Source organism: Phocoena sinus, chromosome 15 (assembly GCF_008692025.1).
Source record: "Phocoena sinus isolate mPhoSin1 chromosome 15, mPhoSin1.pri, whole genome shotgun sequence".
In the NCBI taxonomy this organism is placed as follows: domain Eukaryota; kingdom Metazoa; phylum Chordata; class Mammalia; order Artiodactyla; family Phocoenidae; genus Phocoena; species Phocoena sinus.
This window is the reverse complement of record NC_045777.1, coordinates 53,756,626-53,780,108: the sequence shown is the minus strand read 5'-3', so window position 1 is coordinate 53,780,108 and position 23,483 is coordinate 53,756,626. Positions and strand designations below refer to the sequence as shown.

The 23,483-nt window shown below is 51.2% G+C and overlaps 1 protein-coding gene across 1 annotated transcript in view; it reads right to left on the bottom strand.

Annotated features, from left to right (window-relative positions):
* SEC14L5 (SEC14 like lipid binding 5) overlaps window positions 1–10,567 on the bottom strand; it is a 40,153-nt gene extending 29,586 nt beyond the window's left edge. Inside the window, exons 1-2 of the mRNA XM_032605829.1 lie at window positions 10,499–10,567; window positions 9,674–9,788 (exon numbers count right to left, since the gene is read on the bottom strand). Of these exons, the coding sequence (XP_032461720.1) occupies window positions 9,674–9,736 (63 nt within the window). The 5' untranslated portion in view covers window positions 9,737–9,788; window positions 10,499–10,567. The remainder of the gene's footprint in view (window positions 1–9,673; window positions 9,789–10,498) is intronic.
* Between the last annotated feature and the right edge of the window lie 12,916 nt (window positions 10,568–23,483).

Here is a 23,483-nt window from a genome sequence, read left to right as displayed (position 1 = left end):
TCCTTCCTGCTCTTCCTCATGCAAATTCAAAGGAAGCTGGGATGCTGCTTACCCCAAACCTTCCGCCAAAAGTGGGAAAAGAATATCCAAACCACACCAACATATTCTAGTCCAACACTTCACCTTCTCTTTCCGTGCTGCAGGCTGGATTCAGCAATGACAACCGTGACCATTGCACAAAGTGTACCCTCCCTGTCACACTCCTCAGGGGACTTTCTTGTCCACCCCCAGCTTCCCCCACAAGCCTGGGAGACCCCAGGACAGACGAATCAATCCTCTCAGCTCCCCCAACTCTTTTTTTAAATTGCGATATAATTCTCATACCATAAAATGTACTCTTAAAAAGTGTACAGTTCAGGGACTTCCTTGGTGGTCCAGTGGGTAAGACTCTGCGCTCCCCATGCAGGGGGCCCAGGTTCGATCCTGGTCAGGGAACTAGATCCCACACGCCGCACCTAAGAGGCCGCGTGCCACAACTAAAGATCCCGCATGCCGCAACAAAGATCCTGCGTGCCACAAGACCTGGCGCAGCCAAAATAAATAAATAATAAATATTTTTTAAAAAAATAAAAATGTACAGTTCAGTGGATTTTAGAACAATCACAAAGTTTTGCAACAATCACCACTCTCTAATACCAAAACGTCTCATCACCCCACAGAAACCCCACACCCATCACAGTTACTGCCCTTTCCCCCGACCCCAGCCCTAGGCATCCACTAATCCACTTTCTGTCTCTATGGATTTGCCTTTTCTGGACATTTCATGCAAATGGAATCATACAATACGTGGCCTTTTGTGTCTGGCTTCTTTCACTGGGCATTATGTTTCTGAGATTCATCCATGTTGCAGCCCGTGTAAGTGCTTTATTCCTTTTCACAGCTGAATAATATTTCATTGTGTGGATCCCCCAGCTCTTGGCAGAGTTGCTGAAGGAGCCATCAGACACCCGATGGCAGTAGTTACATCCCCGCTGATGAAGGCAAGCAGACGTGGGTGAACCAGGGCAACATCACTGGAACATTTTGAAATGACTGCTGTATACAATCTATAGAAACAGCTGTACCCAGATGGCCCTGGAGCTGAGAAACCTGCTGCTATTCTAGTCAAAGGCAGCTCAGGAGACAAAACGATGGAGACAAAAGAGTCAGAAGGACCCAGGGGGCAAGGCTGGGATATGGTGAAGTGGCAGAGACAACGCAACGCATGGGGTTTAGACACTGCCTCTGCCACCTTCCAGCGGGGTGAACTCAACTTAGCTTCTCTGAGACTCAGTTTCCTCAGAAAGAAAAGGATGATGATGACAATGATACCGACTCTGTAAGGGTTGCTGAAAAGATTAAAGGGAGATAAGGTGTGTGAGGCATTTAGCACATTTAGTGCCAGTCACCACATACATTTCTTTTTTTTAATGGACAAGGGTAAACCAACAGGTTCTTGAATTGATATTTGTACACCCATGTTCACAGCAGCATTATTCACAGTAGCCAAAAAAGTGGAAACAACCCCAATATCCATTGACAAATGAATGGAAAAACAAAATATGGTCCAGCCATGTAGCGGAATATTATGTAGCCATAAAAAGGAATGGCACATGGCACACACTACAACGTGGATGAACCTCGAAAACATAATGCTCAGTGAAAGACGCCAGACACAAAAGGACAAACACCGTATGATTCCACTTATATGAGGTCCCTAGAGTCGTCAAATTCATCGAGACAGAAAGTAGAATGGTGGTTGCCAGGGACTGGGGGAGGGAGAGAACAGGGAGTTAGTGTTTAATGGGGACAGAGTTTCAGTACGGGAGGATGAAAAAGTTGTGGCGATGGATGGTGGTGACGGTTGCGCAACAATGTGAATGCACTTAATGCCACTGAACTGTACCCCTAAAAATGGTTAATTTTGTGTTATGTGTATTTTACCAGTTTTTTAAGAGGGTAAGCCATCTTCTGGATGGTTTCTAGTCCTACGAGACTGTGATTTGGAGTAGGGTATCACGTCTGTGTTTATTTGTTTATAGTCAGTGCCTCTGTCTCTAGGTCTGTTTCCTTCCCCACTGGATTCCCCAGCGGCCTCGTAGCACACCTGGGACACCATAGACACCCAGCTAATATTTGCTGAAGGAGGGAAGGAAGGAAGGAAGGAAGAGGAAGGAAGAGGAAGGAAGCCAGCCTCCCTTTGCCTGGCTGGGACCTGGTGTCCTCCTCGTGAGGTCATGCCAGGGGAACGTCTGGCCTCTCTGGCCCTGCGGGAATGTGTAGCCCCTCCGCTGGGCCAGGGCACTGCACAAAAGCCTGCTGTGGCTTCTTACCCACTCGTGAGGAGCGGAGTGGGGAACAATCCTCCTCTGAACATGCTCCGCACCCACGGACTTCCGGGATCAGCTGGTACCCCTGATGGTTCAGGGAGAGGCAGGGCGGCAGCGAGGCCAACCCAGAGTGTCTTGACACTTAGTGCTATGTCAGGATCATGATGGGAGGGAAATGCTATTTTACTTTCATTTTTATTTTTTTATAAATTTATTTATTTATGGCTGCATTGGGTCTAGAAAGCGGCGAGCAGGGGCTACTCTTCATTGCGGTGCACGGGCTTCTCATTGCGGTGGCTTCTCTTGTTGCAGGAGCACGTGCTCTAGGTGCGTGGACGTCAGTAGTTGTGGCACGTGGGCTCAGTAGTTGTGGCTCATAGGCTCAGTAGTTGTGGCACACGGGCTTAGTTGCTCCGAGGCATGTGGGATCTCCCGGACCAGGGCGCGAACCCGTGTCCCCAGCATTGGCAGGCAGATTCTTAACCACTGCGCCACCAGGGAAGTCCCGAAATGCTATTTTAGGTCTTCTAAGTGTCTCAGAAATGCACCCAGCCTTGGTCAACTCTGCTTCCCCAAGCTCTCCCCACCTCTGGGATGGAAATTCCCCCTCCAATCCACTTTCCACACCTTCCCAAGCTCCCAAAGTCCTTGAAGAAATGAACTGACCCCACCAGCCACTTTCTAAATCACAGGGGCCCAACTAAGCCACATTCATTTCTTCAAAGAAACAAGTTCTGCCCCAATTACAAATCCTGCTACATGACATTGCCTGGACACTCTCTCTCTCTCTCTCTCTCTCTCTCTCTTACAAACACACACACACACACACACACACACACACACACACACACTCTGCAAGCTCTATGAGGGCAGGAAGGGATCTTGTCAGGAGAACCAGGTCAAGACAGAACGAGAACAAGACAGACCAGGTCTCCACCTTTCTGAAGCTTAATATAATGAAAAAGACCCATATAAACAAATAAGCAAGCAAATTCCATATAAACAAGTAGGCAAGCAAATTAACAGAATAATGATGCATTTCAAGAAGTGCTAAGAATCACCTAGTCTGTAGCTCCTGCAACCTGGCACGGTGCTTGGCACACAGTGGAAACTCAATAAATATTTGTGGAATGCATACGTGCAAGAATTAACGCATGCATTAACTAATGAATGAGGGCCTAAAGTTGATTTCAGGGCCCTCTGAAATCAGATTACTTTGCTGGGCAGTGGATCACCTCCGTTCTCCCAGCCCAGATCAGAGCCCGTCAGGGCCCTGTAAGAAATCCAGGGTGGAAAATGTTGCTTCCCTTAATCTGTTAGCAAGGGGATCAGATGACAGGCTCCAGGGAACTAATTTAAACTCATTTAAATAAGGCCCCAGCTGCTTTATTAAAACTACATCCATAACAACGATTCCAACTTTAACTGCCTGCCGTTGGTCTGGGCTGCGAGGATTTACCTTCAGAGGCTGCTCCTTATTAATAACCCATTTGCTAAATTACAAGCTGTTTATCAATACAAAGTCCAGGTCTTTAAATATTTTAACACTTAATTGCTACCAGCAACCCTCACCTCTATAACCTTTCCTCCGGATGAACAGCCAGCCTATTGCTTAGGAAATTGTCATGCCGTCTTCCTTCTTTAGGTTTGCAGAATCTGAGATGACCACAAAACCACAGGGCTTTGAGCCCCACAGGGACCCCTGGGCAGTGGACGGACAAGAGGTAGCCAGGTTATTTCTGAAGCCACCTCAGCCACTGGCACACAGATGTTTACTGAACGTCAGAGACAGAATCCAGGATGTCTGGCTGCGAGCTCAGGCTATGGGGTCAGATTCCCTAAATTCAAATCTCTGCCATTTACTAATGATGCCATTGACTGAGAGTTATGGGCTGAATCGTGTCCCCCCAAAAAGCCATGCTGGATATCTAACCCTGGGTACATCAGAATGTGGCCTCATTTAGAAATACAGTCTTTATATAGGTAATCAAGTTAAAATGAGGTCATTAGGATGTTCTTATAAATCCAAGATGACTGCTGTCCTTGTAAAAAGGGGAAATTGGGCTTCCCTGGTGGCGCAGTGGTTGAGGGTCCGCCTGCCGATGCAGGGGACACGGGTTCGTGCCCCGGTCCGGGAGGATCCCACGTGCTGCGGAGCAGCTGGGCCCATGAGCCATGGCCGCTGAGCCTGCGCGTCCGGAGCCTATGCCCCGCAACGGGAGAGGCCACAACAGTGAGAGACCCGCGTATCGCAAAAAAAAAAAAAAAAAAAAGGGGGAAATTTAGGGAATTCCCTGGCGGTCCAGAGGTTAGGACTTTGCACTCTCACTGATGAGGGCCCAGTTTCTGTCCTTGGTCAGGGAACTAGGCTCCCACTAGCTGTGCGGCGTGGCCAAAAACAAAAAAAAAAGAAGAAATTTGAACATAGAAGTGCACACACACAGGGAACATACCATGTGAAAGTTGGAGTTATGCCACCACAAGCCAAGGAGCTCCAGAAGCCAGGAGAGAAGGCTGGAGCAGATCCTTCCCAAGAGCCTTCAGAGGGAACACGACCCAGCTGACACCTGGATCTTGGACTTCTGGCCTCGAGGACTGGGAGGCAATACATTTCCGTTGTTCCAAGCCACCCAGTTGTGATGCTTTGTTACGCGGCCTCAGCAAACAAATACACTGACACAGGGACAGTCTCCTTAACCGCTCTAAGCCTCAGTTTCCTCTTCTGCTGCAGCTGAGGCTGCTATTAAAGTACTTGCCTCTGAGCTGGCCTGAATGGGTGGGCACAAGGAGTGTTCGTTAAACCTTTCTGGACTGTTGTGATCAGCTGCCCTCCAAGAAGCCAGGGACTGTAGGTTTTGGCTCTGCTCTCCTTTGCAGGGTTCTGATGGGGTGTGGACATTCCAGACACAAACCTGATGGTAACTGCCCCATGGGACGGCTTACTCGGCCCAGAGGCCACCCCAATAACTTCAGATCCTCAGCCCTGAGAAACAGCAGAGCTCATGGTTGGAGATGTAAACTCTGGAGCCAAACTGCCTGCAGTTAAGTCCACACCTGCCATGTGTTCGCTGTGTGGCCTTGGATAATCCATTCATCCTTTCTGTGCCTCAGTCTCCTCAACTGTAAAATGGGGTTACCCAACGAACCTAGCTCATGGGGTAGTTCTGAGAAGCACATGAGTTAATATTTGAATGGACTCAAAACTAGTAGGTGCTGTGTACATGTTTGTTAAAATAGAATCTGCCTAAATAGTCTAAATAACAACCACCATTCACAGCAGGGGTTTCTTTGGAAGGAATAGGTCCACACAAAAACTTGTGCATCAGTGTTCACAGCAACGTTATTCATAATAGCCCCAAATTTGAAACAATCTAAATGTCCATAGGCTTGTGAATGGATAAACAAATGTGGTCTATCCACATAACGTGAATATTATTCAGCCACAAAAAGGGTTGAAATACTGATAGATTCTACAACCTGGATGAACCTTGAAAATATTATGCTAAGTGAGAGAAGTCAGTCACAAAAGGCCACATAGTGTATGATTTCATTTATATGAAATGTCCAAAATAGGCAAAACCATAGACAGAGAGTAGATTAGTGGTTGTCAAGGGCCAGGCCCGATGGGGAAGTTTAGGAGATAATGATTAAAGGGTATGGGGTTTCTTTCTGGGGTGATGAAAATGTTCTAAAACTGACAGTGGTGATGGTTGCACAACTCTTTAAATATACTGAAGACCCTTGATTTGGACCCTTTTTTTTTTATCATCTCTACTGGAGTATAACTGCTTCACACTGGTGTGTCAGTTTCTGCCCTACAACAAAATGAATCAGTTACACATATATACATATGTTCCCATATCTCCTCCCTCCTGCGTCTCCCTCCCTCCCACCCTCCCTATCCCACCCCTTCAGGCGGTCACAAAGCACCGAGCTGATCTCCCTGTGCTATGCGGCTGCTTGATTTGGACCCTTTAAATGGGTGAATTGTATGGTAGGTGAGTTATAGCTCATAAAAGCTGTTAAAACAATAAATGATAATAATACACTTAAGGGATATTTCACGAGCATTAAACAACAGGCCAGGCTCTGTCTGGATACACATGTCCCTTCACTTAATCCTCACTTCAGCTCTCTGAGGAGCAGAGGCCTTTATTATCTCCATTTCACAGGTAAGAAACTGGAGCAGGGACCCAGCCTGGAGGATCCGGCTCGTAACCTCCACCCATTCAGGAGAAGAGCCCAGATGAGCTGGAAATCATTCACAACAGGCTGTAGGCTGACCAGAGAGTGGCCTTCAGGGCTCAAGTAACCACAGTCCACAGTCCAAAACATGGTCTTTGCGTTATACATACTGGGATCTCCACAAAGACCCCCCACCTTCGGGGACCCGACATTCAAAGGGACAAGGGATTCTCTCCAACCCTGGATAGGCAGCTGCCTCCATTGTCTTAATTGTATTCCTCTGCTTACCAAGATAATACAAGCTCATTGTTTTGAACCCAATAATACAGAATACTATCAAGAAAGGAGAAAGCAAAGGTCCCTAGAATTCCATCCTTCAGAAACAGAATTCACGTCAAGGAATTTGGCCCAAGGAGAGAGATACCCACTCAGTGGATTAGTTACATTTTTGAAATGAAAGAGAGAAATCATTTTTTTTAAATTTTAAGCTGGATCTAGAAAGGTTGCCTTAGTACTATTTTATAACCAATTCCACAAACCCAGTTTCAGTGGTCTGTGAACTTCAGTGGTTTGGTGGATTTCTGAAGAAGTGAAGGGGTGCTTTGATTCTCAAGTCAGTTTTGTTAAACAGAAAAACCAAAAGCCAGCTTGTCTGGTCACTCGGATGTGGTCAAAATAGCTGAGTTCATCCGAAACTTCCCTGGCATCTGACCCAAACTGAGGGCAAGTGTTTAGCTGAGAAACAAAGACCGACATTAAGTGCAGAAAAACCCTTTTGTGCCCGCACAGCGAGCAAGTTATGTTGAGTTATGCAGCTATTCTGGGGACAATAATGTTTTGTAAACAGTCGGCAAAGTGGCTTTGTCGACAATGTTGGGGCAGTTTGGGGCCCTTTCACCAACAAGGACTGTATGGAGATAAGGCGACATAGTATTTGAAAAATACAAATGACAAATTAGTACAATACAGATAATAAATATCTGAAAACTTTTGTTTCTTGTTGTACCCACAAGCATTTATCCATCAACCCCTAGAGATTGTTAACAGCTAGGGGAGTAAACTGAGTCAATTATGGAACTCAAAGCTGACAAAATACACTTCACATATTCCAACAGTCCTATTAATACAATCTTAAGTGCTAAGTCTTAAGTCTTAGCAGGCATTTTTATTTTAAAATGCAATGATTGTAAATATTTTTTTGAGAATCCTAAACATACTAAATTAAATTTACATTTATTAAGCCCATGCAATAATAAAAATTTGCTAGTTTTCCATTCTACAGTCGTTTGTCTCAGCTTCTTGGCTTCATGGCTTTCTGGGCCATAGGTTATCCCAGAAAAGTGGGGACAGTGTCTCTCTTCTACTGAGTGAATGAATGAATGAGTCCTAGGGTCAGAATATGTGAGCTGTCTGGAGCCTTAGACAGAGGATGATTATTTATATTTAGCTGCCATTTATTGTCCACTAAGTATAGACCAGGCCCTGTGCTGGCCACCTCCCCTCCCCCACCCCCCACCACACATGCACCACAATCACCTTCAATCCTGATTACAACCTTATGAGGTGCCTATAACCAGTCCTATTTCACAAAGGAAGAAATGGGGGCTCAGAGAAATTCAGTGACTTTCTAAAGACACACAGCCAGAGCACAGGCAGGCAACGGCAGGGACGCAGCACTTCTGACTGCACATCCCTAAGTCTCTGGGGTGTCCCACCCCCATTACAAATGAAGGAAAGTCACACAGCCACAGACAACAACACAATAACAGTAACAATAACAGTAATAGCATTTGGTCTATGCCAGACCTTGTACTGGGAGCTTTACATGTGTTGACTCAATTAATCCACAACAGACCCCCAGATTTGGAAACCATGTAATCCTCATTTTAGAGACGGAAGGTGCAGGCTCAGAGAGGTTAAGTAACTTGCCCAAGGTCACCCAGCTTGTCAGTACAAGCCCAGGCCTGCTCCTGCTTCTTTCCTGACCTGGAACCATCTACACATTACAGCATGACATGTATGGATTACTGCAATGATGCTTTTTCATCTTTTATGTGACATACGTAGGTAGATTCATAGAATAGGTTAGGGGAGGACACACACACAGAGCTGTCAACTGATATCAAAGTCCTCGGAAAGAAGGCTGGGATTAAGCAACCAAGGGTGGGATGAGGACAATGGGGGTGGATTCTGGTGTTTCTTACACTTTCAGTACAATCACTTAAAACACCATATGGTGTAATAACAGGTACAGCTGCATTTAGTGAGCACCTACTGTGTGCCAGGCACTGAGCCAGAGGCACCGGGCACTATTTCATTCACTCCTCACCACAACTCCATAGCACTGCCTCTGTTTTACTGGGGAGGAAAGCTCTGAGAGGCAGAGTGATTGGCACCAAGAAGGAAACCCACGTCTGCCTGTCCCCAGCACCTGCCCCACGGTGCACAGACCACTGATCCAGGAGGGCCTGGGAGACAATTCTATGTGGCATAATTAGACAACTGCTCTCAGACGCTTCCTGCCCACACGTGCCCCCTCTCCCCCTGGTCTCAGCTTCCTTGAAGGGGAGGGGAGGGGGTGTGTGAGCAGAGGGAGGACATGGGGGGTGTTGTGGCCCTGGAATTACCCCCTTGTCCCCGTGCAGGTCCAAGCCCGGCTCTACCTCTTCCTGGCCACAGAACTTAAGGCCATTCCTTCACCTGTCTGAGCTTTGGTTTAATGGAGGTAAAATGAGAATAATCAGAGCTTCTGGGAATTAAACAAACAACATATGTAAACTTAGCAAACCCTCAGTGAATGGCTGCTGTCATCACCCTCATTAGAATATGTACCATTATTATTATTATTATTACTATCAGTACACAAAACGACAGCCAGCAAACAACTCGGCCCTTGATATCCTTGTCTTCTGACAAAGGAGACCAAGATGCAAACAGATAAGCTTCAGTAAGGAAAAGAAAGAAAGACCTTGTGTTTGGGTCAGTGGGCAAGGGTTCTAGAAGTTGTGGGGAAAGGTGGGATGGCCTGGTTAGAAGCTGGACCCACCAGGTTAGTGGAGTAGCTCATTAATTCCTTCTGATCTGGGGATCCAAGGGTCTCCGTCTCCCTCCCATCATAGCTGACCTCTTGTTTCCCTCCAACTGTTACACAGGGGGCCCCAGGGTCAGAGGTCACTCACCGCCATGACCAACTCAAATGGGTACTTGTAGACGCAGACAGGAGACTGGTACTTCTGCACCATGTTCTCGCAGGACCACCAGCGGAAGCCAGCCAGGCAGGAATGGGCACAGAGCCTGGGTGAGGGTATCTGGTGAGGGAGCAGCTCCCTCCACGGAAAGCAGGAACCCTGCCCACTGATCCCCCAGCAAGGGGCAGGCCCATCGCTCTGGCCCCATCCGTACATCTCCCCAGCCCTCAAAGCAAAGGGGCCGATGTGATCCCCAAATTACTTTGGGCCATGCCCCAAACACTTGCCCGGTCCATTACTCAATGCCCCAGACCACACTCACTCCTCAGGAGCAATCAGTACCCCCAAACGTTCCTCCATCCTCATGCTGAGGGCCCCCGGAAAAACCCATAAAGCCACCCACCTGGAAACACACACATTCGCAATTCTTACACTCCCACAATTCATTCACCCACTGCACCCCACAGCTTACCATGGGCGTCCCGACCCTGCAGTCCCCCCAAGAATCATTGCACCTGCCCTCCCATTTTCCTCCAAGACACCCTAACATACGCACACAGTCTTCACCAAATTTCACACGCACTGTCTCTGCCACACACGCGCACACATGCACGACTCCCCTCCCACACGAGACCGCCCTTGCATACGCACTCAACTTTGCACACACGCCCAGCTCCCTGGAGCACGCACCTACTCAACTCCATGCTCGCACACAGCATCCCCTCTAGGATGCGCATAGAGGTTCACACACACGCACACACACTGATGCATGCGCCCACACGCATGCACGGACAGGTCCCCCGAAGCCTCGCTCACCCTAGCCCTCGGAGTCTCCGAGACGCAGCCCCGCGGCAGCACGGAGCTGAGCCCGCCCGGATCCCCCGCGGCCGCCTGGCCCAGAGCGCAGCACCTGGGGCGGGGCGCAACCGCGATCGCTGGACCCTGCAGTCCGGGCCGGCGATCGCCGAGCGTGGGGCGTCCTGACCAGCACACCCTGCGTCCGGGCCGGTCAGGGAGGGGCCTGCGGGAGGGGGGAGCGCTCCAGGACCCAGGACAGCGGAGATCCCGGCCTGGCCGGGCCCCGCCCCCGCCCTCCTTCTCCGCTCAGCCCCGGCCCCGCCCAGATCTACCCCCTGGACAGGCCCCGCCCCAGACTGGCCCCACCCCAGCCTTAGCCCCTCCCTTCGTTTTATGCATCCTTGTTTGACCGCGCCCCCCACCCCGGCCCTTTCTCCAGACTGGCCACTCCTCATGCAGGCCTCGCTTCCATAGGGTCCCGCCCCTAAAGCACGCAGCCTCAGGGGTGGCTCAGCCCCAGGAAGACCCCGCCCCAAGGCTCCAACCCCAGTCTAGCTCTGCTCCCAGGCGAACCCTTGACCCGCCCAGCCCCGCTGGCCCTAGTACAGTTCACGTTTGGCCCCTTCCCTAACTCGGATCAACCCCCTCCTCCTGGGCTCTGAGTCTGCTCCCTCCACTGGCTACGCCCCAGTGCCCTTCTGGCCCTGCCCTAAGACGCCAACTTGCATCTTTCATTCACATGCTTGCTTTTACAGAGCTCCTGCTAAGTGTCAGGCCTTTCTAGGCGCTGGAGAGTCATCAGTGAACACAACAGGTAAAAAATCCTTGCCCTCGTAGAGTTTACATTTCAGTGGGGGAGACAGACATTAAATAAATAAGGCAAATATATAGTACTATGTGAGATGGGGGGAAATACCAAGGTGAAAAAATAACCAGGGAAGGGATTCAAGAAGCGAGCGGAGTGAGGGTACAATTTAAAACAGGGTGGACTGGGGCTTCCCCGGGAGGGTGACGATTTCCCATCCTTCTCACTTTAGCTCACAAGTAAACCCTCCCGGCCCTCCCAGGATGCCGGGGACCCAGCCTTCCTTCCATAGCCCTCCCTTCCCTCTCCCCATCTGTTTGTCCTGGAGGAGCCAAGAAGCTGGCTCTGGACAGCCTTGTCATCCGTGTATTCATTCACTTGACATTTACTAAGCACCTACTATGTGCCAGCACTGTGTGACTTCACCCATTTGCAAGAGGGAGTCAGACAAGCTGCCTGCCCTTGCGTGGCCCACAGTTCTGGGCAGGGAGAGTGTGTACAGGGAGGGAGACAGACAGCGCTCTGTTTAGCAAATATATGGTTGCAGCTTGTGATAAAGAGCCCGTTTGCTTCCTTCCTAGCGTGTGTCACACTCTGTAATCACCTTATTTATTCATTCATTTTATTTATTTGTAGGTCTGACCCAGGAGACTGTGAGCTCCGCAAGGGCAAGAGACCGTGTCTGTCTTATTCATCTGCCCCACGTCCGCAGGATCTTACTGGGGACATGGAACACGGTAAGTATTCTGCGTTTTCTTGGTTAAGGTTATCAAGAATGGAAATGGAGCACACGGTTCCCATCCCTGCCACAAGGTGGCAGCAAACGACAGTCCACGGCTCCTGGGGTCGCCACCAAGGGGAATTGTCGAGGAAGATGGGAGTCCGGGGTGTATCGCTGGACCCGGGGTTCATCAGGGAAACTCATGCTCCTCCTGGGCGTCAGTGCAGGACGCGTAGGGGGCATTCACACTGTTGGCCGTTGTTACAGCACGAAAGGCATTGAGTTGGCACAAAGTAATCACAAATTGGGATGTTTACACCTGGAAAGGTGGGGCGGAGCAATCTATCCCAAACTCTCCAACTCCTAAGACTTCCCTCAGCAGGGTGCATGTTGAAATACCGTGCACTGCTCGAAGAGCCTGGGAACGTGCTTGTTTAACAAGCTCCCCAAGTGGTTCTTCTAAGCGGACAGGCCTGGCAGTGTGGGGGGATCTTGGAGGTCATTCCTAGCGCCTGGGGATCCCAGGATGCTTGGAGTAAATGCCAGCCCTGGGGAGAGAGCCGGTGCGCTCTCGTAAGTGGGGGAGGTCCGCTTGCAAGATCTCCTCCCAGTTGTGGGCGTGCTCACGCTCCTATTATACTTTTCCACCCAGGCCGAATCGTCCTGGCCACACCACTCGTGTCTTCTTGGCCACAGAAGGTGGCAGCTTGGGGGAGTAGGAGCTGGCGTGGGAGATAAAGGGGTTGGGGGCAAGAAAAGTCACGAGGAGCGGAGGAGAGACCCTGAGACTGCGGGGAGTCTCCAGGTCTCCTGGCTACCATCAGCGCCGCCCCTGCCCGCAACCGGTGAGGAGGCCACTGGGTTGGGGGGGGGGGGAAGGGGTGCGACCGCTGCGTGGGTACAGAGAGCTCAAAGTGGAAAATGGGGCCTAGAAGGGAATGAGAGTCTCACTCCCTCCTCCTCCAGCCAAAAGAAGCGAATTAGTAATAGCACCACCTGCCACGTGCTTCCTATTCCGTTTTCCTATCAATCACTCCTACAGTTTACTGAGCACTTACTTGGCACGTGCTGTATCAGGCACAGTTCGAAGGCTTTACAAACATTCACACATGTAATCCTCAAAAATAACCCCTGTAGGGACGAAAATGTTTTTGCACTCCACAGAGGTGGTGGTTGTGCAACACTGCGAATGCACTAAACGGCCACTAACTTGTATGCGTTAAAATGGTTACTTTTATGTTATACAACTATACCTAAATGAAAACAAACAAAGCAACAAACCTTTTAAGGGCAAGACTCTGTTGATCCTTGTTATAAAGACAAGGAAACTAAGGCACAGGGAGGTTGAGTAACTTGCCCTAGGTCACACAGCTAGTAAGGAACTCAAACCCAGGACTTCTTGCCCCAGGGCTGCAGCGGAAGTACCCAGAAGATGTGATTTCCCAGCCTGAGCTGCAAAGATATCCAGGCATCCTGGTTCGGGACTGAGGAGGTACCAAAAGAATGGGCTGATTCCATGGGAACACTTGGAGGCATGAAGTCAGTCTCAGGGGCAGGACGTTCAGCCTCTATCTGCCGCTTCCTTCTTGCCCTGTGAGAATGACCGAGCCACAGCTGCCTTTTGGTATGGTGGGTTTTGAAGACTCCAGAAACCACCTCGCATGTTTGAATATCTTCCCACAGTTGGGCCACTGCCACAGGAAATTCAGCCATCAGTAATGCATTTATTTGAGTAAAACACTGGGCCCAATCCAAACACAGATGCCCCCAGAAGGCATCCTGCAGGGAAATGTCCTCGGAAAGCTTAATGTGACACTGCGGGGAGGGGGCGGGGGAGCTGGTGGGGAGTGAGAGGGTCCAGAGTCCAGACCCTTGTGGGGACACAAGTGGCCCTTGATCTGGGCCCTAGAATACATGAAGGCCCTGGGAGGGTGCTGAAGCTGGAGAGAGTGGGACATTTTTTTTATTATGATAAAACATACATAACATAAAAATTACAAATTTTAACCATTTTCAAGTGTACAATTCAGTGGCTTTTAGTACATTCACAAGGCTTTGCATCCATCACTGCTGTCTAGTTCCAGAACATTTTCATCACCCCGAAAGAAAACCAATACCCATCAAGCAGTCACTCCTCCTTCCTCCCTCCCCCCAGCTCCAGCAACCCTCAGTCTGCTTTCTGCATCACATTTGTCCTGGGCTGCTCCTAATCCTGTTCCTTCTTCCTCCTCCCAAGAGCGGAGCTCAGAGACCTCCTAGATTGGGGACCTTCCAGGGCCATCGGGGTCATTGGCAGTGTGGCCATGTACAGGTGTGCAGGTTGTAGCCTGCACAACTCTCTGTGGTTGTCCTGGTCATTGGGCAACTTTAACTGAGCGGAGGCTGAGTCCAGGGGAGCCTCACCCAGAGGGCCACACAGCCAGGCCCCACCCACCTCAACCCCCAGCCCACCCCCAAGTCCAGTCACTTCCACACAGGCTTTGGGATTCCAGCAGGCGCTACATGTGGAGTTGGGGTCCAAAGGCAAATAAAGCCTCTGAGCCCCAGGAGCTCTCAGCGAGGAGGGGAGGAAGTGAAAGGAAGGTAGGATGCCCCAGGGGAGTCAGCAGGGAGCTAGGGAGGGGGCTGGGTGGCAGAGTGGTGAGCACTGGGTGCCGGAGTCAGGTTGGCCTGGGTGTGAGTTCTGGCTCTGTTACCTTCCAGTGTCCCTGCAGTGTATGTGGCTGCAGTGTCCCCTCCTTTAACATGGGGATAATGCGGAAATTATTCAGCCTTAAAAAAGGAAGGAAAGGTTCATGGATGAACCCTGAAGACATTATGCTCAGTGAAAGAAGCCAGACACGAAAGGACACATATTATATGATCCCATTTATATGTGATACCTAGAGTCGTCAAGTTCACAGAGACAGAAAGTAGAAGGGTGGTTGCCAGGGCACGGAGAGGGGGAGTGGGGAGTTAATGTTCAATGGGTGCAGTCTCAGTTTTGCAAGATGAGAAAGTTGTGGCGATGATGGTGGTGATGGTTGCACAGCAGTGTGAGTGTATTTAATGCCACTGAACTTGCACTTAAAAATGGTTAAAATGGTAAATTTTATGTTATGTATATTTGATCACAATAATTTTTAAAAAATCACATTGGAAAAGTCTGAAACAAAAGAGTGGTAAATAGTGCCAGCTTGGAGAGAGGGTCCATCTCCCATGAGACTCTGTTGAGAGCATGGCGTTGAGATGGAAGGGGAAGGAGACACCCACTCCCCGACCCCCTACTCTCCCACCTCCACCCATGACCTTCCTTTGGCCCAGAGTCACCATGATGGTGGCAGATAAAGTCCCCTGTGGGGAAGGGAAGAAGGGACCCCATGTATGAATTTCCCACTGCTGCTGTAACAGATCAGCACACTCTTTAGTGGCTTAAAAAACAACACAAATGTGTTATCTTACAATTCTGGAGGTCAGAACCTGAAATCAGTCGCGCTGGGCTGCGATCAAGGTGTCGGCAGGGATGTACTCCTTCTGGAGGCTCTGAGGGGAGAATCCGTTTCCTTGCCTTTTCCAGCTTCTGGAGCCTGTGTTCCTTGGCTTGTGGCCCCTTCCTCCTTCCTCAAGCCACATCTCTCTAATCTCTGCCTAAGTCGGGCATCCCATGGCCTTCTCTGCTGATGTGTCTCTGTCTCCAGTCTCCCTCTGCCTTTCTGTTATAAGGACTCCTGTCATTGGATGCAGGGCCCACGGTAAATCCAGGATGATTTCATCTTGAGATCCTTAGTTTAATTACATCTTTAAAGACCCTTTTTCCAAATAAGTTCACATTCCCATGTTGCAGGGGGTTAGGACTTGGACTTGTTGTCTTTGGGGGACCATCATCAGCCCACTGCAGGGCCCAGCTTGCGACTGTACCCTGGGTTGATTTGCCTCTCCTGCGGTGCTCTCCCCCATGTCCCTGCTCCTGTGCCTGAGGGTCACTTCCAAAAGCAAAGCCCCTGCACCCAAGCTCTGTGTTCAGGGGGACCTGGGCCAGGACCGCTGTGGCCTCTGACTCCTCTAGGTTGAAAGGAGGAGTGTCGCTCTTGCCTTTCAGCAGATTAGATGTTACGCCAGCCCCCCATCCAAGTCAGAACAGCGCCGGGGAGTAGGGACGGGCAGAGGAAGAGGGAGGGCTGCGATTGCGTTGAGTCAGAGGTCTGGGAGGGATGAAGGAGGCTGGCCCATGGTGCTGGAGATGGCACTCCAACATCAAGAGGTCAGCTCGGGTCATGATTCTGCCCACCAAGCTGGGTCAGACCAAGGGGCTAGGGGCAGACAGCCTCAGGCTCTGAAAGCTAAACTTGGCCCCTTCAACAGACCCCAAGTGACCCCCACAGCTCAGTCCCTGAGGCCCTAGCTGCCCAACCAGCCCCTACCCCAAGCTGCCCCTGCTTTGAGGAGAGGCCAGGGTTCCGGGCCATCCACTTCTCCCCTCTGCCTGGGGCCACCCAATGTGACAGTCACCAGTCACAGGCAGCTACTTATTTATTTATTTGGCCACACTGCACAGCATGCGGGACCTTAGCTCCCCAACCAGGGAACAAACCCACGCCCCCTGCAATGGAAGTGCAGATTCCTAACCACTGGACTGCCAGGGAAGTCCCAAAGGCAGCTACTTAAATTAACTCAATGGATACGAACATGTCATATGTTCATGTAAATAAAAAATATAAACAACAAAATTAAACATCCAGTTGCACGAGCCACATTCCAAGCGCTCAATAGCTACATGTGGCTCGTGCCTCCCTTAAAATACAGAATGTTTCCGGCATTGCAGGAAGTTCCTTTGGCCAGGGCTGCTCTGAGTCATCCCTGGACCAGCAGAGGCTGCACCCTTTCTTGGGAAGAGGATGAACTGGGTGGGTGTGGAGTAGGGACCCCAGGGCCAGGAGGAGGGGGTGTTTGTCCAGAGCCGGCTTGTGTTGACTCATCGGTTCCGAGGCCTGAGCCCGGGTGAGGGATTAAGACTGAGCCAGTGACCAGAGAATGGCCCGGGAGGGCAGCCTGTGGTGACTGGGCCTCCTGGGTCCAGAGCAGGAATGTTTGACCTCAGCAGAGAGAGTGGACAAAGGGCCCGGGCAGGTCCAGACTGGGGTAGACAGGCAAACTCGCGGACATAGGGGCAGCTCTAGTTTAAATCACAAATGGCAAAAACACAGCACCTACTGGTTCACTTGCTACAGCCTAGACTTCCTTTCCTGCAAGGCCTACGGACCCCCGCCTTCCTGACCCCCATCCACCTTTCCAGAGCCTGATGCTTTCATCGTTCACCTGCCACTGCCCTGTGGATGGGCATTTAAGTCATTTCACTTATTTAAATGCGGTTGTCGGCTTGCTTTTCTATCCCTTTCTCTTCCCAGACAGGGGCATACCGGCTGTATCTTGTTAGCTACTGTATCCCCAGGATGGGGTATACAGTAGGTGCTCCATAAATGGATGGGTGAACATGTGGGAGGCACTTTGTGGGCAAGAGGTCAAGATCCTCCCCTCGGGACAAGGAAACCTGATTCCCATGGAAACATCAGTGATGCTCAGGAGGGAGGAGAAGGAGGAGGGAACCTGGGGTCCCTGCCTGCCTCCAGTGAGATGCTCCAACCAGCCTCAGCCTGGGGTCTGGACACTTTCCTCACAGTATCCCCGGGACCCCCAGTCTGTGACTGTGCCTGGGGTGCTCCATCCTTGGGGACATGGGAGAGGTGCCATCATCCACCAGGGGCCTCATACTTACACCGTCCCCCACCCCAATCCTCTGCCGCCAGCTCCCTGAAGGCAGGAACATGTGTCCATTGTATTCCACTTGTATCCTGAGTGCCTAGAGCAGGACTTGTTACATAGTAGGTGCTCAATAAATATTGGACGAATGGACGAATAACCCCCTTCTCTTCCACCATGGTCCTGACTCAGGACCTACTAGCCCTTGGTTGGCCCTCCTCTGGGGATCTTCCCCAGGACCATGGTGCAGTGACCCTCTCATTCACTCATTCATTCATTCATTCATTCAACATGACACTGGGCACCTACTCTGTGCCTGGCACCTGCTGAATGGTGGTGGAGGTGGAGACAAGGGTGCTGGCTCAGACCGCAGGGTTTAAATCCTGAGGCCACTCCTGACCTTCCTGAGCAGGCACTGAATGCCTTGGAGCTTCAGTTTCCACATCTGAAAAATGCGGAGGGGAAGAGGGCCAGTTTGTCATCTTTGTTGTGGCGATGGTTTCACCATTGTGTGCTTGTGTCAAAACTCATCAGATGGCAGGTACACTTTAAATATATACACTCTGTTGTACGCCCATCACACCTCAACGAAGCTAGAAAACACAGTGCCGACCCTCTGAGCCAAGCACTTAGCACAGGGCCTGGCATATAGTAAACACTCAACAGAAGTTGTTATTGTGTGTCATTGTTATGTGTCTTACTTCACTGAATCCTTTTAAGACTCTATGGAGCAGGTGCCAGAGAGTCCCCATTTTGCAGATGGAGAAACCCAAGTTCGGAGAGTTGAAGACATTTCCCCAGGGTCACATGGCTAGGAAATGAAGGAGCTGGGATTTGACATCTTGGCTCCCTGGCTCTTCCCCATTTTACAGATGGAGAAACTGAGGTTCAGTGAAGTTAAGCCCCCTGCCTAAGATCACACAGCTGGGTGCATGGCAGAGCCAGGATTCAAATCCAGGTTGGCTTCAAGCTAAAACCTGATTTGATTCCATATTCTCTCCCCTGTGGCCCGGCCTGGCCATTACTCAGGCCCCCAGGCACAGGAGGGAATGGGGTCCTGCCCTCCTGACCTGGGCCATTCCCAGGGGCTGTAACACACTGGCCCCAGAAATGTAGCCCCACCGGTCTGGGCAGCATGAGCCCTGGCAGGCAGGGCAGGAGGAAGTAAGCTTGGTCGTGGGGAGGGGAGTTTTGGGGTTGGGTTGGATAACCTGTCCTGCGAGGATCCCAGGCCTGGCAGAGCCTGTCTGGCCCCATGGCCCCACCCAGCTCCACTCACTGCCCTGACAGCGTGACCTCCTCACTGAGTGGCCCTCACAGCTTGATCTGAGAGGCCCAGAGATGGCCTTGAAATGAGGTGTCCAGAGATGTGGGGTAGGTTGTGCTGGAAAGCCACCCAGGGTTCAGGATGAAGCCTGGATCTACAAGATGCGATGATGGGGCAGTCTGGCTGGGCCAGAGTGGATGCCAGCCTGTGGGTGAGGCCAGGTCCAAGAGTTCCCCTGCTGAGCAGAGGGTTAACCCCTCAGTGGCTGGGTCCTGGGGCAAGGGCCAGGGTGGCCAGGACCTCCAGCCCCTATTCAACCGCTGGTCAGGAGCTGTTTGAAAACTTTGACAGCAGACACAGGTGTACAGGTGCACACCTGCATCCAGAGAGGGCCAGCAGGAAGGTCATCTGAGCAGTGGCTCCCTTGGGGAGCAGCAGAGTGGGGCTGCCTAGCAGGCAGTAAATAGGTGGCCAGGATGGGGCAGCCTTCCAGGGGCCCTGGGCCAGTGGGGGCCTGAATCACATTCTTGGGGGATGACTCAGGGGCAGGCCGAGTGGGTGACTCACCATGCACCCTCTCCTGTCCCTGCTGCCAGGGCCCAGCCTCCCCTCTGGTCCCAGGGGGGCTGTGGGGAGCTCACTAGGCCCCCAGCCCAGGGCTGAGTGTGTCAGCCCATGTGGGCTGGAGGGCCAACATGATTTTCCATCCCCTGCATTGTTTTGCAAGAAAAGTAAATACATGTTATTTACTTTATTACTGGTGAAGCTGGGCCAGCCCCCTCCTGTCCCCTTGGAGGGCAGGGAGGAGAGGGACCTCCATGCCAGGTGCTCTGCACACATCACCGAGCGCTGGCTCATCCCCATTTTACAGATGGGGAAACCCGGTTCAGAGAGGTTAAGCCACATACCCAAGGTCACACAGCTGGTTGTATGGCAGAGCCAGGATTCAAACAGAGGTTGGCCTCAGGCTACAGCCTGTGGGTTCTTCCCAGGCAGGTATAGACCAGGGCCTGAGCATGGGCTGCATCTCTTTCTGTTCACAGCTGTGTTTCTCTGGGTGGCCCAGAAACCCACACGCTTCAGCATCCCAGGGAGTATGTGTTTGTTAACATGCAGATTCCTGGGCTGTACCAAGACCCACCCACCTGTAATCTCAGAAGAGGGACCCTGGAATCTGCATTTTTAAATGCTCCCCAGATTGGGGTGAGGCCATACCATTGGAGATGGGAGAATGACTGTCTGCAGGAGAATGGGCTGGGCCTCCGTCCTAGGAGGAAAAGGCTCTGTGGTAAGGAACCTGCACACCCCTCTCTCCAGGACTGGGGCAATGCTGCCCTTCTTGTTTCAAACTGGTTCACAGAAACACCCGAGCCAGCCAGGGAGTGAGTGAGCACCTCTCCAGCTGCTGGGGAAACATTGACAGCAAATAGGGAGGGTGTGGGTGACCCTTCAGAAGGTGGTGGTCCTCCTGGGAGCCGGCAGCCTGGCCCAGCTGTAGGGAGGGGACAGAGTTCAGGGGCCAAGGATGGCCTGGTTGCCAGGGAACAGGATGGCCCTACAGGTACCATCTCCGTGAAGTTAACCGTCATGTAAACCGCAGGAAAGCAAACACTCTCCCCGAGACCCCACCCCACGGCACAGGCAGAGCAGATGAGTCACTTGGCATAGAGGGCTCCATGGAAGCAAACGAATCCCATCTGCCCAGAGGAGAATTCACAGGGCCAGATCACAGCTCCCATCCCATCCGGCCTGCCCACAGAGCAGCGTGCACATGTGTGTACACGTGTGCAGACACACGTACACACACATACACAGCAGCACCAGCTCAGAAACCAGATTTTAGAGACTGGAGGGAGGAGGGATGGTGCGGCACAACTCAAATTCCTCCCTGAATCTGCTAATTCTCCCTGAAGCACCTGGGCTGGGCCCAGCCTAGTCAGCGGAAGCCTGGCACCTATGCCCGAGCCCAGGAGGGTGGAGGCGGGTGGGGGTCTGAGGGCGCGGGGCCAGAGCAGACTAACCCAGGAACCAGCCCAGCTGGGCATGGGGCCTCTCAGTGCTCTTCCCTGGAACGTGAGATAAGAGAGCTTCCTCCTGCGGGGGAGGACTGGGAAGGCTTCACCGGTATGGGTCCTTGGGGAGAGTCAATCAGCTGAAGCATGTTGGCCATATGCCATGTTGCCTGGCACGGAGTTGGTCCTCAATAAACGAGAAATGGCATTAAATCATGTGTCACAGCTGTCACTCAGCAGCTGAGCTACAAGCCTGCTAACCTGGAGGTCTCTACTTAGGTTCCCTCCCAAAAGCCAAATTTCACTTTTCTAGGAGGTGTGGAGAAGGAAGATATGAAAGTTTGGAGAAGTCCAGAGTTCTGACACATTTTGGAGGAGTTCCTGTAATTGCTCGTAACCCTCAACCCCACGAGCACGAGCCTCCAGCTGCAGAGGTAATCCCCTCCCATTTGTGGAGCCCTCACTCAGTGCCAGGGGGCATACCAAGTGCTTAACACATGGGATCTCACCCTAGGAGGTGGATGCTATGGTTGTGCCCATTCCACAGATGAGGAAAACTGAGGCTCAGAGAGACAAAATGACCTGCCCACAAGCTGTTCACATAACTGAAAAGGACTGAGCGAGGACTCCACCCCAGGACTCCCCAGGCTGCTCCCCCTCCTCCCCATCTTCAGAGCTCTGATAACGCTCTTCTCCCCAGACTCATCCCAGTTGGCTTTGTATTTGTTTTTAATTAATTAATTGATTAATTAATTAATTTGGCTGCATCGGGTCTTAGTTGTGGCATGTGGGATCTTCTCTGCGGCCTGCAGGGTCCTTTGTTGCGGTGCACAGGCTCTCTAGTTGTGGCGCGTGGACTTAGTTGCCCCACGGCATGTGGGATCTTAGTTCCCTGACCAGGGATCGAACCCACGTCCCCTGCATTGGGAGGCGGATTCTTAACCACTGGACCACCAGGGAAGTCTGGCTTTGTAGTTGTTGTATCTTTGTCTCTGACCTTAGACTATCAGCAACTTGAAGGTAGAGAGGCTTCTTTCCTCAGCATGGGTTCTATTTTGCCCAAGTGTTATATCTTCCAAAATCCTTATCAACCAGTATCTTTCAGTCCAGTCAGAATGTCCTACAAGGAAGGAGGTTAGTACCATAGAGTGTGGTACTGAGTGGGCACTGACAGAGGGGCACAAAGTGGGGAGGGCGGCAGGGAAGGCTCTGGGAAGAGGGAATGCCAGGCTTGGGTCATTTTGAAATGAGTTTTTAAAGAGTAGCTGAAAAAAGCCATTGGAAAAGCAATCTAAGTACATATAAAAATAATATCCAAAGGAAATTTTAAAAATAAAATAAAATCCAAACACTATAAAAGAGTGTATAATGAAAATTCAGATTTCTCTCCTGAGGGGACTCATGGCTAGCAGTTTGTTGTGGAACCTTCCGGAAGTTTTCTGTGTGTATATGCACATACATTCCCTGCTTCTCCCTCACACTTTGCTGCTGGTGCCTGACTACATATATGACATCTCATTCTTTTCCAGCTACATGGTCTTCCCGGTGTAGATATGCCCTGGGTTATTTAACCACCTGACCCTGATCCCAGTGGCCAGCAGGTTGTTTCCAGGGCCTCCTCCCTGGCAACACTACTGCCATGAACGTTCCCTAAGGTAGGTTTAGCCTCCAAGGGAAAGGTAGTCAGGAGAAGGAAGGAAAAGGGTTTCCACGCAGGGTTGTGCCATAAAGCAGGGTGATGGACAGTGTTCCTTCCTGAGCCCTTTGGCTCACCTGGGGTGCAGGAAGGGGTCCTGGGTGAGCAAGCTTTGTCCACAGTTCAGGCTTCCGTAGACCCCGGGTCCCTGCGCCTGCCCAGCCTGTGTGCTGAAGCCTTGGCTCCTCCCTGACACCTGCTCCCAATGTCGGCTGGCTGGACTTGCAGTCTCTAGGTGCCGGCCAAGCCCCGTCCTAACCTCAGACTTGGGAAGGGAAGTCCCTTCAGGATGGAGGGAATTGCTCAAGCCCTCGGCTGCCTTGTGAGGAACTCCCCGCCTAGGAGGGGCGTCTGAGAGAGGAGCCAGGCAGAGCCAAGTTCAGAGGGGAAAGAAAGGTTAGGTTTGACTGGAAGGTCTGTTCAGGGTTCTCCACCTGAGCAGGTGGGGAGCTGCAGGCAGGATCCCTCACTCTTGACTTCTCATAAGAGGCCAGGGACCACCAGGGGCACTTGCTAAAAGTTCAGATTCCTGGGACCCTTCCTGTGCTCCCCAGTCAGGAGCTGGGGGGTGTGTCAAGGCCCTGGAATCTGCATTTTACAAACTCCCCTGGAGATCCTGAGCTGCGGCACCCCCCAGGGTCCTTTATCCTTTTTAGGTCCCCAGACCCTTTCGAAAAGTTAACAATTTGAGGTCATCAATTTATTATTATTATTACTATCATTATTAATATGTGTCATTCCCCCTCCTTTTGAAAGGTTAACAATT